At 40.2% G+C, this 21,442-nt stretch overlaps 1 protein-coding gene across 3 annotated transcripts in view; it reads left to right on the forward strand.

Annotated features, from left to right (window-relative positions):
- ATF6 (activating transcription factor 6) overlaps window positions 1–21,442 on the forward strand; it is a 198,598-nt gene that overhangs the window by 137,093 nt on the left and 40,063 nt on the right. For all 3 annotated transcript variants that reach the window (XM_087855905.1, XM_087855906.1, XM_045784291.2), the window contains exon 16: window positions 6,320–6,404. In XM_087855905.1, coding sequence (XP_087712031.1) covers window positions 6,320–6,404 — 85 coding nt within the window. The remainder of the gene's footprint in view (window positions 1–6,319; window positions 6,405–21,442) is intronic.

The following is a 21,442-nucleotide window of genomic DNA, read 5'->3' on the forward strand; positions in this document are numbered from 1 at the left end:
GTGCCTCCCCCCCCCAAAAAAAGTTGTAGCATCATTGATACAAAGGAGTCAGCTAGAATAGTATCTCCCTGCGTTCCCTTCTTCGCTGCTGTGACAGTTACACACACACACACACACACACACACACACACACACACACACAGCATTTGAGACTGCTGTTACACAAGTTTATACCATTTTTGTAGTTTCTGCCTAGAACTTTAAAAAATTAATTTTTGTCTCAACCCAGCATTTTCCCCATTTTTTACAACAAAAAGTAAAATAATTTTCTTAGATTCTGTATTTAACAGCTTCTTTGAAGTGTTTCCTAATAATATCTTTTATCAGAAAACTCGTTGGCTCAGTTTGCTGTAGACCCACCTCCTCCCTCCCCACTCTGCGTGGTTACTCTGGTAGCCGATCCGTAGGATGCAGTGCGGTCTTCAGGAAATTCACTTCCTACCAGTAGTCCTGAGCAAAGTGAATTCTCTAAAATGAAACATCTTGTAAACATTATGTCTGACAAACGCCTACGGTTAAACTCTTCATGCATTCAGTGTTTGATCTTTTTCCTTAAGACATTATTTTGGATTGCCACACTGTTGGCACTCAACAAAAATGACGATTGAGAGCAAGTTTCAGGGGTCCTACTCTATTTCCCTAAACCACACACTGTGCAGCTTTTGAAAAACTCTGTATTAGAGCTGACAAAGTTTTGAACTTGATTAACTTGAGTTATTGAATGGAGTAATATGAAGTACGGGGTCAAAGACTTGCTGGCCTGAACCCTGTTCAAAGCACATAACCAGCATTTTGTCGAAGTTCTTTCTCTAGGGAAAACAGTCCTGACCTGGTTTAGAAACACTTTCCCTGCAAACTCTCATTAAGAGAGAAGAATGATTTGGAAGCTACTGTCGTATCCTTGGGAAAGTATTTACAAGAAACCATGTTGACCAAGAAACTCCAAATTAATTCTACTTTTAAAAAAGAGAGGCGGGGTACCTGGGTGGTTTGGTAGGTTAAGGGGCTGACTTAGGCCCGGGTCATGATCTCAGGGTCCTGGGATTAGCCCACTGGCTCCTTGCCCATCAGGGAGTCTGCTTCTCCCTCTGTCCCTCCTCCTGCTCGCTCGTGTGTGTGCGTACGTGCGCGCGCTCTCTCTCTCTCAAATAAATAAATCTTAGAGAGGCAGATCAGGGTACCTGGCTGGCTCAGTCAGTAGAGCATGCAACTCTTGATTTAGGGGTTGTGTGTTCGGGCCCCATATTGGGTCTCTTTTAAATTATTTTTAAAAAAGAGAGGCATATATAATAACTGTTAGGTTGAACTTTATGAAATTACTGATATTTGACCCACAAAAAATGACAGTTTTGTATGGTACAACCTTACACATTTTTGTGCAAGTAAAAGGGGAGGTCAGAGTCAGTTGGGAGGGCTTGGAGACTCCCACAGAGTTTGATATGAGAACCGTATCTTCAAGCAAAATGAGTTTGTACTTACTAGGATTTCAAGCTAATCTTTCCTCTGGTGACCCTGGCAGCATTTATCAGGTTTGAACGTAGTGTCAAAATTTTGCTCTTGTGAAATGTAAGCCTTGGCTCCCTCTCGAGCCAGCTGTTGTGCACTAATAGTTTTGATTTATTCTTCCTCTGGCTGCTGTGCATAGTAATGGTGCTCATGCAAGCTTTACATTTCCTTTTATTGGTCTGTAGTTTTATTGCGTACGTTAGTGGCACAAATACTGCATTCATATTAGCTGTTTATATTAACTATTTCTAGGTTGGGGGTGAGTAATGTACTTAGCTTATGTTTATACTATAATGGGAAGCCCTACATCATAGACATTTTAATAGACTTTTTAAATGATTAAATCACATTCTACTTAGTTTTACTACCTCTAACTGTTTTTTCTTTACATTTTTTTTAGGATATGTCACTGTGTGTATTTGTGTATTTTAATGATTTCAAGTGTCTTAATTGTCTTTGCTTTTCAGTTGCTTTCATGTTTGGACACATTTGATTTCTGATCAACAATTAATACAGTTCTTAGCAGACACATAAATTCAGAATGTTTGACTTTGATAAAGAGCTTTGGAAGGCCTGCTCCTCGTTGCTGCTTTGGCTGTCCTATTTCCAAGCTTTGATACGCCCTTCACTTAGTTCGGTCGCTTGCCAGAGACTTCATGAGATAAATGAGATAGAGTGATAGAAAACAAGAGCTCTCCAGGATGGGAACATAGATGAGAAAAAAATTATGCAAAACTATTTTTAAAATGAGGATAGATGCTTTTGATTTTTGATCTGGTTTTAACGGTTTTATTTTGAAAAACCAAGCCCATCTCTGGAATCCAGTGGATATGGACCAAATATAAAATGTTAAGTCATTGTTGTTAATACGCGCCTGACATGCAAAATTTGACAAATAGAGGCCCATGTTGATCCAGATAAAAGCTGTTCCGTGTCAGAGTGCAGCCTGTTGTAGACTGTTTCCCTCATTGCCCAGGAAACATCATTAGATATTAAATACATTCCTTTCTATCAAAGATATGGGACCCCAGCCTTAGGTCAGAGTTTCCTAAAACAAGACAAGCTGTCTAACCTAGTATAGTAGAGACTACTGGATGATCTATGTAGTAACAAAATTGGTTAAAGCAGAAGATCATCAAAATAATACGTATATTTTAAATTTATTTCATTTAATTATATAAATGTGGACTTGTTTGCCAAGTTTGGTGTTTGGCCAACACCTTTTGTTTGAGTCCAGATCTAGGACAGTTCCATAGTTGCCTTTCAACACAAACTACACTCACAATGCATCAACCATAATTTCCAGTATTGGTTACTCTTACTCTAAATTAGATTAAGAATTTTAAGATATTTTTAAGCAATTTGAATGCAGACTAGTATGTTTTTTTCTCAGTCTTTTATGGTTGTCTTGGAATGAGTGAATTTTTTAAACTATTCACTTTTATTAAATCTTGTTTTCCTTTTCACACATTTTTTAATCAATTTCCCTAATATTTTTTTAAAAATTTATTTATTTATTTGAGAGAGAGGGGAAGCATGAGCAGGAGGGGCAGAGGGAGAGGGAGAGAGAATCTCAAGTGGATTCCGCACTGAGTTTGGAGCCCAACCTGGGGCTCAGTCTCGAGTCCCTGAGATCATTACCTGAGCCAAAACCGAGAGTCTGATGCTTAGCTGATGGCGCCACTCAGGCACCCCCAGTTTCCCTAAATTGTTTCAAATTACACAGTTACCCTAACAAATACAATTAGCAAAAGTAGTTTTGGGGAGGAAAAACACAACCAGTCACGAATGTTCACTTGTGCTGTGGTCTTCAGTAAGTTTTAGAGGGAAGTAGGAAGGGTCATTCAATCTCAGCAGTCCGTTGAGTTTGAGGTCAGTTTCCACTCTACACGGATATGTAGAATCAACATTAGACAACACTTACTGGGACCTTAATTTTATTGTGAATTAAAATTTCAACCTTCAGCTGAGCAAAATGTCCTGTTCTTTTGATAGGTTAGTCTCCAGTGCTTTAGCCCTCTCAAAAAGAGAAGAAACGTAATTTTGGATGCTGCATTATGCACTAATATTTTGGTTTTCTTCTAACAAAGTGCGTGGAGAAGGGGATTGGGAGAATTGTATGAAAATAGCAGATTTTCTCATGCATGATGTTGTGTAACATTGGAAAACTGTTTTATTCTCACAGTGAAATGCTTTGGTGTTTTCCGACCAGTGTTTCTCTGACTTCTTCTGGGAATAAAAATAACAATGTGGACTCTGTCCACAAAGTTTCCTCCCTGAAGATATCCCATGGTATCTCAGTCCTATAGAGGCTTTTCAGGAGTGCATTTGGAGATATCCTAAAACTAGTGACATAGATTTCAGCAACAGTGCCAAAATAAAGCTTGTTTGTTTCTGAAAACATCACTAATAGAATTAATATGCTAAAAAGGAGTGAGATGAACACAGTTGGGGAGAAAAAAGTGATTCAGTCACTGTTACAGCAAGGAGCATTTAATTTGAGGAAGTGAAAGTAAATGTTAAATGAATCAACGACACTCTCCCAGATGTTTGTGTGTATAAATTATTTTTTAATATAAGTACTATTAGAATTCGTAGTATACTGGCTTTGATTCTCTGCAGTTCTGTGGTAAACAAGCAGTTTAAAGAGTTTAAAAAATTTGAGAGAGAGAGAGAGAAAAAACAAAAGAGAGAGCGAACATGAGCAGGGGTTGGGTAGAGGGAGAAGCAGACTCCACACTGACCAGGGAGCCCGATGTGGGACTCGATACCAGGACCCTGGGATCATGACCTGAGCTGAAGGCAGACACTTAACCAACTGAGCCACCCAGGCGCCCCAAACAAGCACTTTAAATTCCGGGTCTCCTCCCTGCCGCCCACCCTCCGCAGTTTGCAAACTTTAGAGGTAAGGCTGGTTAACTCTAATAATTTTTATGCATTCAAGATGTGATTCTCCTTTTTCATAAATATAATGTGTTTTTTGGCTTTCTCCTGCAAAAGTAACTACTTTGTTTGAAATTTAATGAAGAAAGAAAGTAGGAGACATTCTGTTCAGAAAATCATGTTTAAAAACAACGTTTAGTGTGGCATCTAGATCTTAGCAGGAAACTCAGATTTAAGTCTGAGCCTGACCTTAACCCATGACCAATGGAATCTCAGTGTGTTTGTTTTTACAGTAGCTTTAATTTGGGGCTTGCAAGTTTGTTGGTTTGTTTTCTCATTCAATTTTGGGGACCCTGAAGCAGTATTTTAATTATAGGAATTAAGCTATTTATAATTTTCATGGCATGAAGATCAGGAAATTTTGTTTTTTCTTGGTTATATTATGTTATCTTACTGAGAAATGTGTGATCTTTTTGTCTAACAATGCACTTAAAAAAAAAAAAAATCTCCCATGCTGCAATGCTGGAATTCTAACAGAACAATTTCACTCATCTTTCCTCCCACTTTAAAAAAAAAAAAAAATCTGTTCTCACGGAAATGCTGCCTTGAGTTAAAACAAAGGACAAGCTGTTACTGGAAATGTTTTCTATACAGTTCTGTTCATGTATATTCATTTCAGTTTTTTGCATTCTAGATTTTTTCCTTCAGTTTGCTGATAATTGCATTTCGTAATTACACTGACCTTTGAACTAAGTTGCATTGAATTTTTATTACCTTCAGCTGTGTTAAATCCTCCTTGTAATGAGTCCTTCCCTGTAGCAAGTTTGCTGAATGAGTGATGAAGCAAGGGGGCAGAGGAGCAAGAGAGGGAAGCAAGGGGGTTAATATCAGGTTCAGTTCTATCTCAGTTTAACCATGCTCCCTTAAGTGGAAACACTAATATATGGTTTGTTTTTTTCTTTTTGCTGTGACGATTCCTATGTTTTTGCTAGGAAAAAGGAGTTATTGATGTTTAAACAGTAGTTCATATCAAAGTCATAAGTCATTTATAATCAGCTTTGGAATACGTACAGTCGTACATACCTTTTCCAAAACACACATACCCCCCCCCTTTTTTGAAGCCAGACTCCTCTTGGCTCATCTTACTTTCAGTATGTATGTGGTTGGAAACCAGAACCCTCAGATGCCACGGGTCACTTACAGATGATCAAAAGTTGGCAGTATTACATTTGGAACTTTATAATTGTGCTAGACGTGCATTTATAATTGTTTTAATTCTTCCATTGAACTGTATGCTTTTTAAGGGCAAGAACTATACCTCTTCTTTAGTATATACTTATTGCTTACCAAAAGAAATCTAACGCTGTGATTGCTTCAAGGGAGAAGGGGAGGCTAAGCAGGCAAAGTTCCAGACTCTGGCATTAAGGCAGTTTGCAAACAGAATCTCTATTATGTATTAGTAATCTGTAATCAGAATTGGGGGGGGGCAGAAATGTTCCTCCTCTTAAAAAAAAAAAAAGTGAAAATGACTGTACTGGATAGATAATTTCAGTATCTTGTGATATTACCTAGTCTAGCCCCCTCATTTTACAGGACTGGAAATAGACCCAGATCATACAGCGATTAGTGGTAGATCTAGAATTACAGTCCTTCTGTCTGGATTCCTTGACCAGTACTCTTTGCAGTATACCACAGCATGTATGTTTCAGAACCTGGGAGTATTCCAAGAATACCCCATAGAACCTGGTAATGAGAGACACTCAGTAAATCGTAAGATGATTTGTAGCTAATTACTTCTAAGCCAAGTTAAAATAAAAAAATGTCATTTTTGTTTATGATCTCAATGAAACGTTGGCATCTTAGAAACTGATTTGTGCCCATTAGAAGACTAAGCCAGTTGTTATAACACGTTGTTCTCTGTTATTCTTAGGATCACCTGCTGTTACCGGCCACTACCCACAACAAGACCACAAGACCAAAGATGTCAATAGTATTACCAGCAATAAACATAAATGGTAAGTTGAAATTTGGGTTTATGAATGACGTAAGATTGCTTTGTTTAACCACTATTCTCTGGATTAACCAAAAGACATTTAAAGTGGTCGGTCAGACATATATCCATGCGTTAATTTTGAAACATTTCCCATTTTTTTCACAGATTTATTTTTAAATTCCTATACTCTCTTTAAAAATAACTTTTAAAAATTACAGATTGCATTTAAAGTTACTTTTAAAATTACTCTATTTTTAAGAGGAAAAATTCTCTTGTTTACAAAATCGGAGAAGTTAGCATCTTGACTGCTGTACGGACTTACTGTAGCCTTTCTGGTTTTACATATAGTATATTCCCTGCTGGGTTCTGAGAGTGAATTTGTAAGTTGGGTTTTGGGAACTCAAAGCAGTTTCCTGTATTGTGTCATGATTTCCAGACAAAGCATCACAAGCCTGTTTAGTCCATACTACTGATGAATTTGGAATTGATAGTGTTACCATTGCATTTTGTTCTCCTACTAGTGCTGGGTATTACATGAATTACAAATAATGCTGTCATACCTTGAGACCATCTAAGGATGTTGAGGCGTCTTGCTTATAATCGAGAAAGAAGAATAAGCCCAGAAGTCACTGTACTCCAAAGAGAAGGTCCCATAAGGAATATACAAAGTAGTAAAGAAATTTAGTAAAGGAGAGATTGCTTCCAGCTGGGTTCTTCATGGAAAAGAGAAATCTCTTACTCCCAGTGCCAGCCGTGTGTTGTCAGTGAGCACAGTGTACATGGTTGACTGACTGCTTTCTCTGACACATCATGTTAGGCTCTAATGAAACTAGGAGGATTGGCTATCCTTCTCAAGTTCGTTTATCTGGTATAATGGAACTCCCAGTACATTTTCTATCTAATAGTAAGAACCTCATAGTTTATTAATAAGCCCCAAAGTGAAAAGCCTTTTGAACTAACCTGCAGGTGAACCAGTCCACATTCTGATTGATGATCATAGTTAAACAACCAAATAAAATTATATTAAAAAAAAACACAAAAAACTGGGATTCTAGATAAATTCCAATAAAATTTAGTCTTAGAGAAAAAATATTAGGTATTCATTTTACATTTTAAGACTATAGAGGACTGTAGAGTTTCGTTGAGCTGTATGCAGACTGCTTATTAGAAATGCTTAGAGGTCATAGGGACACCTGCAGGGCTCAGTTGGTTGAGTGTCTGGCTCTTGGTTTTGGCTCAGGTCATGATCTCCTGAGATCATGGGGTCGAGCCCCACATTGGCCTCCATGCCCAGCTCAGAGTCTGCTTGAGATTCTCTCCCTTTGCCCCGTCCTGTTCAAGTTCGCTCTCTAAAATAAGATCAATAAATAAAATCTTAAGAAAAAAAAGAAACGCTTAGGAGGTCATGATCTCAAGGTTGTGAGATCGAGCCCTGCCTAGGATGGAGCCTGCTTAAGATTAGCTCTCTCCCTCTCCCTCTGCCCATCTCCACCTTCCCTCTCTGAAAAAAAAAAGGGGGGGATTAGAAGGTAGCTTTTTTTTTTTTTAAAGATTGATTTATTTATTTTAGAGAGAGTGTGTGTGTATGCGGGCGCATGTGCAGGGGGAGGGCAGAGGGAGGCGGAGAGAGAGAATCTCAAGCAGACCTCCCCACTGAGTGCAGAACCCTATGTGGGGCTCAATCTCACGACCCTGAGATCATGACCTGAGCTGAAATAGAGTCAGACACTTAACCACCTGAGCCACCCAGGCTCCCCGAGGTAGCTTTATAGATAGAAAAGAAAGCATCTGTTTTGGTAAAGCATAAAAGAATTATGACATTTTCTTTTTTTTTTTTTTAAGATTTTATTTATTTATTCGACACAGATAGAGACAGCCAGCGAGAGAGGGAACACAAGCAGGGGGAGTGGGAGAGGAAGAAGCAGGCTCATAGTGGAGGAGCCTGATGTGGGGCTCGATCCCATAACGCCGGGATCACGCCCTGAGCCGAAGGCAGACGCTTAACCGCTATGCCACCCAGGCGCCCCAGAATTATGACATTTTCTTAGTCTTACAAAGACATTTAGAACAAATTTAAAAAAAACAAAAACTGTAACATTGAGAAGAACTTATCTTCCTTCAGGAAAGGCATACCCCAAAGCTTTCATGGAGCAGCCCTACGACTACTTCAAGAAGGACAGTATATTCCAGAGTGTACTGTATTGCACTCCAAAGAATATGTTTAGGAAATATCATTTATTCTTATTTCATAGGTTCCTAGGTTTCTCTGCTTGAACCATAATAGATTTGAGTTCTGATCAGCTTATGCTCAGAAGGGCTATTATCTAAACTTGAACAAGACAGAGTTCACTTAATTTTGTTCTGATATTGAATTCTTAGGCAAGAGAATGCCTGGTTTTATTTTATGACAGTGAGCTTTCCGTATTTACTAAGCCAAAAACAATAAGATGCTGTCGGACTCTGTTGATCTTGGCCAGGGGGCTAATTTTTGAAAATGAGCCTTTCATGGATTTGAAAAATACAATCATTAGAAGATCATTTCCTTTTTAATCTGGCTTTGATTTCTTTATAAATAAATTTAGTTTTTTTTCCTTTTTAGGGTATAGTAAACTATTTGAAAAGTTAAGATTCAAATTCGAGAAATACTGGTTGAATATGTGCCGCGTGCCAAGCGTCGTGCTGTATCCGCAGTCTCTTCCTGAGCAGTCCCTCCACCTTCGTGCTCTGAGGGTACTTCTCACATTAGAATCTGGATTTGCCTCCTCACCTTATGTGCCTGTGAGCCTACAGGTGGGGCGGGTATATCTTTGCTCCCCCCACAACTTCCAAACGATCTCTCCTTCTTTCTCCGTCAGTCCCCCTGACATCTTCAAGTGCATAATGTCGGCCTTTACTCTGCTTACGCTGGTTTGTCGCTGTCTTCTAGCCCGTCTGCACTGATGACTGCACCGCTCCTGCTGTCTCTCTGTAACTTGGGCATCCACACAGAGGACTCATCCGGCACCCTGGCCCCTTTTGATCCCATTGTCTTTTTTCTTTCAAGATGATTTATTTATTAGAGAAAGTGCACAAGCTCAGGGAGAAGCAGACTCCCTGATGAGTGTGGAGCCAGACTTGGGGCTCGATCCCAGGACCAGGAGATCATGCCCTGAGCCAAAGTCAAGAGTTGGACACTCAACCGACTGTGCCACCCAGGCGCCCCAGTCCTGTTGTCTTTTATTCTGTACCCCTCAGCCTCCCACCCACATGGTCACACTCTAGACCTCCTCCTCCTCGGTAAGGGCCCTGCTCTTGAAATACCCTCTCCAAGCATCCCACTCCTCCGTACTCTTACCATCCTCCCAACTACTCTCTGACCTCACATCTCCAGGCCTCCGACCCCACCGCTTTTTCCACACGGATCACGTTCGTAATGGTCATATACTCCTCCTTCTCTAGCCTGGATTGCACCCCCCTCTCTTGCAACGCTCCTTACACCCTGGTTTCTTTTTTCCTTAGGTCCGACTTGTCTGTAAAATCCCCCCCCCCTAGTTAAACCCAGCTCTCCTCTTTATGCCTGCTCTCAAGCAGCTGAAAATGGCCAGAAAATACCTTCTAGTCAGGACAAGTAGATTCACTGCAAATTTATGACTGTTAATTCCACAGGAGCATTCAGTACTGTCAGTCATTCCTAGTAATTTCGCTTGCCTTCTGTCTGAAACAAGAATCTCTCGCCCTCTCTTCTCAAATCCCCAACATCCCCTCTGCCCACCCCATCAGCTGATGAACTCACCAGAAGCTACGCTGAGAAAACAGATGTACTCGTGTAAGAGCTACCTCGTGTGCCACTGCCGGAAGCACAGCTGCTTCTGAGACGCACAGACCCTGCCTGCCCTGTCGCGCTGGGAGGAAGGTCTCCGCCATTGCATTCTAAAGCTCGGTTTGCTATTATTAGGTATGTGTCGCTGGGCAAGTTACTTAGTTTTTCAGTACCTCACCTTCCTCATCTGTATAAGGAGATATTAGTAATGCCTTTATCTTAGAGTTGATGTGAGAATTGAGGAAAAATGCTTTAAATAGTGCCTGGTCATTTTCAGCATAGACACTTGTGCCCCTTTGTCACTGTAATCATCCACATTGTCTAAGGTGATTCCTTCCTTTTGGACCCTGCGTCCCAGCCCCTCTCACCGTTTCAAAGACTTTGCTCCTACACTGATACCCTTTCTATCCTGCACCGTCACCCTCTTGCCTACCGGTTCATTCCCATCAGCACACAGAACGTCTTCACACTACTTTTGGTGTGGGGAGACTAATAATGCCACGTCCTGTTTCTCCACTACCCTTCAGGTTAAAAGAGTGCCTGTACTCTGTGCCTTCATCTGCTTATCTCCTGGTCTCTCCTCCACACTCACGTGTGCTTTCTTCTGAACCTTTGAGACTAGATTGCAGACATTCTTATATGTTACCCCCAAATACCTGGATATGCATCTGCTAAAAAAGGGGTATTCTCCTACATAAGCCCAAGAAAATGACCACACTTTAAAAAGAAATACGTTTAGCACTGATACTGTACAGTTTAATATATAGTCCATGTTCACATTTCCAGTTTGACTCGGTTCTGTGTCGAGTCAAAGACCATACATTACACCCACCTGGCACACCTCTTTAGTATCCTTTCATCTAGAACCCTTGCCTTTTAAAAAAATGGTCTTTCATGACATACACACTTTTTAGAAACCAGAGTCACTGAGGTATAGCATAACATACAGTAAAAATCAGCAATTTTATGTGTACCATGTAATGAGTTTTGACAAATGTAAACAATTGTGAAACTACCACTCGATCATGATACAGCTGTTTTCATTACTTCAGAAAGTCTCCTCATACCCCTTTGCAGCCATTCTCCTGAAGTACAGTTTTGACATTCCCTCCTTTTGAAAAACGTCATTTTGTAGGCTTTCATGATACTGTGGCTTGTCTAGTTTTCCTCCTTTGTCTCCTTCTCAGTCAGCTTAGCCAGTTTCTCCTCCTCTGTGAGGATAGGAAACTGGTTTCTCATGTTTGCCACCTACACCTCAGCACCTAGAATAGTGTCTGGTGTAGGAAAATAGCAAGATGAGACACTTTGATACAAGTTAGTTCATGTAATGCTCACCTGCCAGCTAAGTATTATCCTCATTTTATAGAGGAAGATATTAAAGCCCAACAGGGTAATTTGTACTACTTACACAGCCATTACATAACAGAGCCGGGATTTCAGAAAGTGTATAAAATATGTTCAACTAATTATTATACTGTTATTTCAGTATTAAAGACAGATGTGTGAATATCAAAAATATTTGGGATTCCAGAATTTAAGATAGTTTTTTTATACCACTTTATCCCTTATGGTGTAAAGCTGTGCCCATCTGTTGAGAGCAGCACGATACAATGTAATCCCTGTGTTTTGAATTGGACAGACGCAGGTTTGTTGACTGGCTGGATAAGTGAGGTAAATGTTACTTGGTCAGTACTTTGTGGTCACTTGAAAGATTTTACTATTTTAATTCTTCACGTTCTTAAGAACAGTTGGCAAGTATAGTTTAGTCTAATCTTTCCGAATATAAATTAAGTGTTTACTAGTTACTTTTCAACCATATTGGTTGAGATTTGGAGTTCATAGTAAAGAGTGAATTGAAACTATTAACCTCCTTTCAACAACTGTTCTACAAAGGAAAGCACATGCAAAAAAAAAAAAAAAAAAAAAAAAAAAAGGAAGTATAGAACTCTCCAAGATCCAGAGATGGATTTCTTTGGCGTATTGGGTGTATGAATTTGACAGGCAGTACTGTAAGTTATATGCACACAGAAACATTTGGGCACCTGTTTCTTGCAAGAGCTGAGATGTTGTGAGGATATCTCTGACATAGTTTTTCATCCTGAGCAGTGTAAGAATTTGAGAAAGTTGAATAAAATGTATTTTCTGCCATTTCTGAGTTCAAAAGTTACATGTAACTTGGAAAGAACATGAGTTGTGGGTTTGATCCCTCTCTCTGACTTTAGTGGTGCCTATAGGATTTTGGAGAGGGTGGTGGAAGACATAAAGTCAAATTTTATTGAGCAGTTGGTTTCTGTAGTACCCTGGATAGGGATATTTGGGAAGAGGAATTTGATTTTCCAATTTTGGCGAAGTAAATTAGATTCCCAAGTCAATATCTGGTCTTAAACTATAACGTATAATGACTCTACTTTGTGGTTTTGAGCTATGGAAAAAAGTTTGTACAAGAAATAGCTAAAGAGAGTAGGATATGGGTGTGAAATTAATGCCATTTAGAAAATACTAGTTACATCATTCTGTGTTTTCTATTGCCAATTTAATTTTTGTAATTTATTTCATTTTGCATTCTCTTTGTTACTTGATTTCCTTTGTCTCATATGACAGTTGAAAACAGGTTAGTGAAGCTGTAAGAAAGTGTGTCTTTGAAGAAGTCTTCACACTGAAGATTATTGAAGTAAAGTGAAATACTAGGTATGCTTTAAGAAAGCTTTTTGATTGCAGATGGTTGGCAGAGCAGTGGATGATAAATTAGAGGCTATTGCTGTTTTTAAAAAGAGGATTCTGGAAGTTTTCCTTGTACTATAAGACAACATTTCCCGCTTTTAAAATATTTCCACTTACATTGTGGTGAAACTGCTCATTTCCTTTCTTTCTTCATAAGTAATTCAACAAAATAGACCATAGAAGAGATCTTACTTTTAACGGTAGCTACTTTGTAGACATCTTTCACAGGGAAGGAACACAGCCATTAGCAGATGCATAATCTGACCAACACTTTGAGTGATTTGGTTCTGCTGTTCCCCTTCCCTGTGTATCATGTGCCTGAGTTAGTGTGGTTCCTGAGTAGGAAAGAGAAAACTTCCGATTCTACCCTGCCCTTGGCACGGGTTCAGGTGGATGAACAAATGACTACAAGGCTAAACTGTATTTATATTTAATCTCAGAGTAATTTCCATGTAAAGAAAATCTAGAAGAACTCACTAGCAATGAAACATCTTTTTAGTTGAAGCGGATGTAATAGAAGGACCAGAAGCAAACCAACTCAACAAATGTGTTGGTTTTAATAATAAGAGAATGTTGATACAACTGCTTTTGATGATCACCAGTTTCATAAAACCTTGATCCCAAAGAAAACGTATTTGGAAACTGTCCTGTTTTAGACACATTCTGCACGAGCAGGCTGGTTGTCTGCAAGAGAATTGTGCCTAAAAGTTGTGCCTTTTACTCTTACAAAGTCATTTCTTCTTAAAGGCCTGCAGATTATCTACTTTCGTAAAATATGTTTATAACCTTGCATTTTCATTGCAATTTATTCCATTTCAATGTTCTGTAATTGTGTCCAGACGGTTGAGTGAGTGGAGTCTTCTCTTCCAACCGTGTTTTAAATATTTTAAAAACATATAATCAAATGTTTGACTTTTGACTCACTACTGAAAGCAGTAGTACAATTTCCACAGTGAGAATTCCTACTGACAAAAGGAGAAAAATGACACTACTCACAAAAGGAAATATTTTTTCTTTCAATATATATCCACAGATCTATGAATTATGTGTAGCTGGCAGGTATAATGAGGAGTGTCAACATTGACCGTACCAGCTGCGATAAACAGCTTCACAAAGTACCTTCACAAAGGCCTGGGTCTTCATGTTGATCCCCTGGGTTGAACTGGCAGTTTTCTCATGAGAAAACAGTCACCTGTGCGAGGCAGAATATGATTCAGATTACCTTTACAGTGTGGGTAAAATTTGGCTCAATTCTGTAGGTCCCTTTTTAGCGTACCTTGTCTAGGGATGCTAAGTCACCAGCCAGGCCTAGAGCAGCAGTGATGATTTTGATCAGTTCTAAACCAGAAAGAATATGCTGATAATCAGTTAAGTACTGGGTAGTTATAAATCTTAACGCCTCTGGCATTGGATCAAAAATTTGAAGAATACAATAGATACTAGAATCTTGGTACCTTGGGAGGTAAAACTTGAACTGGACTATAAAGGAAACTTAGAGGAGGATAAGAAGAAGGATATTTTTTAATGTGAGGATTGCATTTAGATACAAGTAACAGAAAACCTTAACTAAACATTGTCTTAAATTGGATTCAATTTTTCTTATATATTGACAAGTCCATAGCAACGAACCAATCTAGCTGCTGGTGCTTGTTCAACAACATAAGATGCTAGGACTAAGGTTGCTTTAATTCTCTTGGCCTTTCTCAGATGTTCTCAAAGTGGCTGCTACAGCTCAAGCCCTGATATCTGTATTTCAGACAAAAACAAAAGGAGGAAGGCATGGCATCTATCAGGAAAGCAAACATTGTCCAGAAATTTCTAGCAGACTTTTGCTGATGTCTCATGGGACATACAGACTGTGTCACATGCATACGCCTAGCTTCAAGGGAGGCTCGGAGATACAGTGTTTTAACTAGGCACACTGTGATCTGAAAAAAATATGGATCCTCCTTAATATGGAAATAATGGGTATTGGGTGGACAAATCAGCAGCAGCTGCTCACTGTGGCATTCAGTCATGTGCTAAGTTGGGATCGAGTAGAGTGTCTGGGAGGAGACAGTGAAGAGAGGACTTGAAGAGGAAGCGAAACAGTGTTTACTGCATGGGATGCAGTAATGATGTAGGTCATTAATGAGTTAAGGAAGTGACTTGAAGCTCTCCAGCATAAAAATACACACTGAGTGCTCTGTTGAGAGACTGTTAATGTGGCTGAGGTCTGTAAGTGAAAAAAAAAAGTTAGGGAAGATGAGCTAGGATGCATTGCACCAATTTTGGGGTGAGGTTGTGAAAGGCCTGGAATGGAGAGAAAGGAAAACTGTCCAAAGAAATCTCAAAGGGAAGATCTGTTGCGCCTCGCAGCTGAAGGAGGGAGTCGGAGCTGATTGCACGAGAGTAAAGTAGCTGGACTTGCCAGAGCTTTTTTTTGCCACCCTTGTTTCCTCTGGGCGAAGTCGTCAGGGTAACCATTCTCAACTCCTCCCAAACCATTCGCTTATCCCCACTTGGTGTAGCCTCTTCTGAGCCCACTTCTACAAAGTAAGTCTGAAAGTAGGATTTTGAAATGGAAAAGACCAGATTAATGGCAGATCTGCCTTTCTGTACCTGAAGACTTACCACTTTGTCGAGAGTGATATTGCTTTGAGGATTTATTGGCAGGTATATTTTTTTCTTGAGTAGTTTGTCTTTTTTTAGTATTTGATTAACTAATAAACTTTTCGATCCGTGGGAACGTTCATGAGCCTCCAGAGGTTTCCTTCGGATCGGGTTGCACTGCGTCTTCCAGGATGTGAGTACTTCCTGGACCCGAAGGAGCCGGTTGCCGAGCCCGCTGCACCTAACCGACCTTCCGAGCCCCGTCAGCTCTCAGTGAGATCACTTTCACTCTTCTTCCCTTGTGGCAAAAATCTGTTTCTACTCAAACAGATGGTTTAGCTTTCGACTAATAAATACTAGACATCAGCATCTATTTAGGCCAACAGAGTTGGTTTGAGGTTCCTACTAACTGTTCAAAATCTGACTTATTTCTCTATTTTACACATAGTAAGCTCTTCAGAATGGATTTATCTTTGTACTGGAAAATCAGGGACCTTGTAGTGAGTTGGAAGATTGAACCATTTCATACAATCTCGAGTTTCTGTTTTTCTGAGAAACTACTTAACACAGGCTTGACTCCTCTGTTTTCTCTTCTACGGTGATACCACCTGGAAACAGTGGGGATCCTTACTTTCTGTGGAGTGCTACATAGTTCCTACAGGACTTGCTGATAATTTCCTTGTTATTTAAGACACGGCTGAGAGCGGGTGATAGGGCAGCGTCATCTCAGGAGTATACGTGTCAAAGATGCTGTAATTCTGTTCACATTGGAGACTGCTCCTCTTCTTGGGCTTTCACAAGTAAAGGTGAAAGAGTCCTCAGAAATCTATATTTTTCTGAATCTAGAATGTTGCAATTGAAAATATGGATACAGATTGTTAGAGCTTTTGCTTTGGGAATCTTGAGTACATCAGGCAAGAAATGCCTTTGAACTTAACCAAATATCCATAGAGATAGTTTCTTCCGTATTTATTACAGATTTTACAGAAACAGTCGTATGCCTTAAACATAAGATTTAGATTAAATAATGAGACAAATGTGAACTGTAAAATAGTTTGTTGCTAGGAGCGGGGTTGTTAGGAAGACCTTAGCCTCTGTGAGGATATCAAAAGCCCATGTCTTTGTTTTCATTCTACTATTATACAGACAGAACCTTGTGGAAAATGTGATCCACTTGGTATCACCACAGTATAGATTAGGACAAAGACTCACTAATACTCATGTTGTCAAGCCATAAGATATCAGGGTAAAAGGCTTTGGTACAGTCATCCACGCTAACTCCCTTCCGGTGTCAGGGTTTCCTTCTGCCATACTTCACTCAGTGGCCAACCACTTCATTTATTTTTTTTTAAGATTTTACTTATTTATTTGAGAGAAATAGAGAACGAGCAGTGGGAAGGGGCAGAGGGAGAGGGAGAGAGAGAGAGAAGCAGACTCCTTACTGAGCAGAAAGGCCGATGTGGGGCTGGATCCCAGGACCTGGAGATCATGACCTGAGGTGAAGGCAGCTGATTAGCCCACTGAGCCGCCCAGGCGCCCCGCCAACCACTTGAGATACGGTCCCCTCCGAGGACGAAGACTGCTAAATAGCTCTCGCAGTTTATAAATTGTTCCTCTTCTTTCTCTTCCTCACTCTGCCTATAAATCCACAGGATTATGTATAAATGTAATCTTTCTTCCGCATGACAAACCTCTTGCTACTTATACTCTGTGTATACCCTCTGAGTCTTCATACACCCAGGCTTCCAGTTTTCAGAAGCTTTTCTTATTATGGTCTCCCTTCTGATCACTCTCTTTTGGATGGGTTCTGGTTTTTTCACCTCTTATGGAGGGCTATGAGTACGGAGCATAATGGAGTTATCTCCAGACTCTATGCTGTATTTCGAATGGTGATGACCAAGTGTTTTTTCCAGTTACATCCTACATTGTGCCTTTTGTCAATTCTGGTTCATGGTTCCTTCCACATATATTACTACCAGACCATGTCTCTTCCATTTTACTTCCTGATTTTGATTTTTGGACTGCTTTTATCCTGATTTAACATCTTTAAGTTTTTCTTAAATCCCTTACTCAAATATTCAGGGAAAGCTTTCCTAAGCCCATGGAATAGGTCAGGTGCCCCTCTCCCACCTCAGCTGCCCAGAATACTCTGAATTCCCTTATTTTTGTAACATTCATATCATTTATAATCAGTAGCTTATTTTCTAACTTCCCTGATGAACTGTAGGCTCTTTAAGGTTCAGGGCCCTGTCTAATATTTTTTTATTATTCCTAGTGCCTTATAAAAAAGTGCCTGACACACACAAAAATACAGGTGCTCAACAAAATATGTTGGACTCAATTAAATGTATAAAGCCTCTCTGCAAGCTAGGCACTATCATTTGTATCTAAGAGAATAATGTAATCAATTAAATAAATCCATGCACAGAGAATGATCTTTGAACTGAATCCTGAAGGATTCATATGACTGGCCCATTGTGTGAACATTCTGGGCAAAGGGAACAGTATAATAGGGATATCAGAACAAGAAAACTAGTTAGCCTACTTGGGGGATTAAAAGTGCCTTGAGGTTCAGAGAAAGCCAGAGAGGCCGGCAGAGGCCAGTTCATGAAGGCCTGTAGGACATGATACAGAGTTTTGATTTTACCCTGTGAGTAATAGGGAGCTACTAAAAGATTTTGGGCAGAGGAGAGGCACAAGTAGAATCATGTTTCAAATATTTCCCTGGCGGCAAGAATGGACTAGAGGGGTGATACTTTTTATAGAGACAACAGTTAGAAAGTTATAATCATCTGGTCAAGAAATAGCAGTTTGAACAAACATTGATTACTTCAGTTTCTGGGGCTCAGGGATGTGGGAGCAGCTTCGCGGGGTGGGTCTGGCTCCAGGTCTCTCGTGAGGCTGTAATCAGGCTGTTGGTGGAGCTGAGGATTTGACTGGGGCCGAGGGATCTGTCCCCAGGCTCACACACTGTTGGCAGCAGGCTTCAGCTCCTTACATGAGGGCCCCTTCCTGGTGCTTCCCCCAGAGCATCCGGTCTCCATGAGGGCAAGAAAGTGAGCAAGTGAGAGAACTCCCCAGACAGAAACCAGGCTTTTACACCTAATTGTGAAAGTGACGTAGCATCACCTCCCCCGCGTGCTGTAAACTACATAGACTGCACCTGGGATGTTGTAGGAGGGACTACACGAGGGTATGAGTACCAGGAGGTGGGGGTCGGGGGGCATCTTAGAGGCTGCTTGCCATGCTGCCTGTCGCAGTGTACAAAGAGTACATCTCAAAGTCAGGAACACTGTGGTGGTTTATGGAGCCAGGAGGACAGAATACTTCACAGAGAAACTGTCCTGGTAGTCATTTCTCCCAGCTTCTCACTGCCTAGAGTATTTGCTTGACTGAAAGTAGGATCACTAAGACCCCATTACAACTGTAAAATAATGGCTGGTTTGCAATCATTGCTCTGTTTTCTGAGCTTTGATATCCTGGTTCCGTGTTTGTTTTATAGGGTAAACGCAATTGTGGCTCAGCTTTACAAATATCCATCACATGGCACTCTGTTAAGTAATGTGCAGGTTGCTGAGGGACCCTAGGATGTGATTTATGCCTTCAGAGAGCTAATCTTACTGGGAAGCAGGACATACATAGATCAGAGAGAATCTCAGAGTTGGAAGAAAACTTAGGGACAGTCCAACGCAGCCGCCTCATGATACAGGTAAGAAAACAGGTTGGGGGAGACAAGCAGCTGATGGAGCTGTGACCTGAAGCCAGATCTTTACGTCCCCAGGCAGAGTGCTTGAGTTAAATGCGAAAGGTGATGTTTTTTGTTTTTGTTTTGTTTAGTTTTGTTTTAGAGAGGATTGGGGGAGGGGCAGAGGGAGAGCGGGAGAGAGAGAGAATCTAAAGCAGGCTCCACACCCAGCTCGGCATGGGGGCTGATCTCATGATCCTGACATGATCCTGAGCCAAAATCAAGAGTCAGACACTTAACCGACTGAGCCACCCAGGTGCCCCGTAAGGTGATGTTTTTTATACTACCAAAGACATTCTTTGAAAACGTAAACCATTTTCATATTTGAAGCAGAATGACCTAGTATTTGATGTGGGGAAAGGTGAGGCATATCTTAGAAGACATTTCTTTGTGAGAAGACCCCCTTCACTCCGTCACTGATTACTGCAGGACTTTGACCTAAATTATAACACATCAGAGAACACAAAATAATTAGCAGTGCCACATACCTTACAGTTTTTTGAAGCAGGGACCACCCTGATTGACAGTGAGATAGTTACAGAAATTTTCCCATTTTGAAGGGATCAATATCCAGGGTTAAATAATAAAAATTATGGTACAAAATTATGAGTAAAAACGTGTGTAAATATGAGCTACACTGTCAGAATGAGAGAGTAGAAATAAAGAAAATTAAGCATTTATAAGATCCACTCATTATATATCAGTTTAAACTATTTTGGAGGATAGCTTTTTCCCCCCAAAATGCTTTTCCCCCCAAATTGCCTATAAGTTGCAAATTCAGGTTTAGTTCTTTTTGTGAGCACCCGCCATGTATATGAAGCATATTTTGGGGTTCTTTAACATAGATAATTGCATTGGGTCTTCACAAAGTCTCCATGACATAGTTGTATCCCTGCTTCACAGCTGAAATGGTGAGGAGATTGAGGGAGCTATGACTGAACTTTCTGAGGAATCCTTCACGGTCCATTTTCTGCAGCCCCAGCACTAGCTCCTAATGTGTCTTCAGCCCTTCCCTGAAGCACATTTGTGACGAAGTCGAGACAGTAGAATTAAATACCAGTTTATGCTGCCATAATTTCAGAGTAACAGCTGCTGTGTTTATATTCTGGTCATCTGTCAGTAATCTATCAGTATTTTAGTATTAAGCACATAGTTTGGATGCTGGCCGACACAAAGATGACATATTTTTATTAAGATAGACATGCTTACCCACTAGTTCCCTGGACTTTCCATGATGAACCAAAAAGACTTTTTTACTATCTTAAAATATGAAGAAGCAGATTGGGAGTCTGTAAGCTCCAGCTCCCTTGACATCATAAATTTACCTCATTAAAGCACTGTTTATAAATTCATTCCATCCAGATATAGCAGGCATTGATTTCAAAGTTTGGTTGCTTTTTCCATGGTACTTAAACATACTTTTAAATAAATGTTAGTCGTTTCCCTAAACTAGCCTGTCCCAGATCAATAGATGAGTTCTACTTTCAAAATAAAACGTATCACTTAGTAGGAAAATTAAACAGTCTGTCTGCTCACTAATGATTTTACTGTCAACGTTTGTATAGATGTGGCCATGTGTTTTCCCAGGAAAACAGGCCTGCAATCAGACGAAGATAGCTGGGAAGTTCCATCAGAAGGACTAGGCTATGAACCTGCAAAATCTCCTGCCCCTCTGCTGAGTTCAGTTCAGTTAATCGTGCTGTTCTCACATTCTAGCAAACACACTGCCCCCTTAGTGCTGTCTTCCCTTTCTCATTCCAGAGCCTCATTCAGCATGTACTTAATAACTACCCTTGTAAACAGCCAATTCGATTCCACCTTTATTTAAGAACCTACTAAATGTTAAATACTATTTTATGAGTTGACGTACTATTTAATATGAAAATTATAGGTAGACCCCCGCCCTAGGTAAGCTTACAATATAATAGAGCGTTTTATTTTTTTAACTTCTAGCTGCTTTTATCAATTAGTTTTCTTTAGTTGTCAAGTAACGGTATTTAAGCAGAATTGGTAAGTTAAGCGTAATTTCTAGGAGAGTCAGAGAGTGAGACTTGGAGGTTTGTTAGGCAAAAACAAAGCCCTGCACTACCCCCACAGAGCATGCACCGTTGATAACACTGATTCCAAAATCTGCTTCAGGCCCGGAGCCAGGGCTGGCTCCTGACACTAGATACTTCTACTGTGACGACCCCTGCCCTCTCCA

This window comes from Ursus americanus, chromosome 2 (genome assembly GCF_024610735.1).
Source record: "Ursus americanus isolate L20-20 chromosome 2, mUrsAme1.1.p, whole genome shotgun sequence".
NCBI lineage: Eukaryota > Metazoa > Chordata > Mammalia > Carnivora > Ursidae > Ursus > Ursus americanus.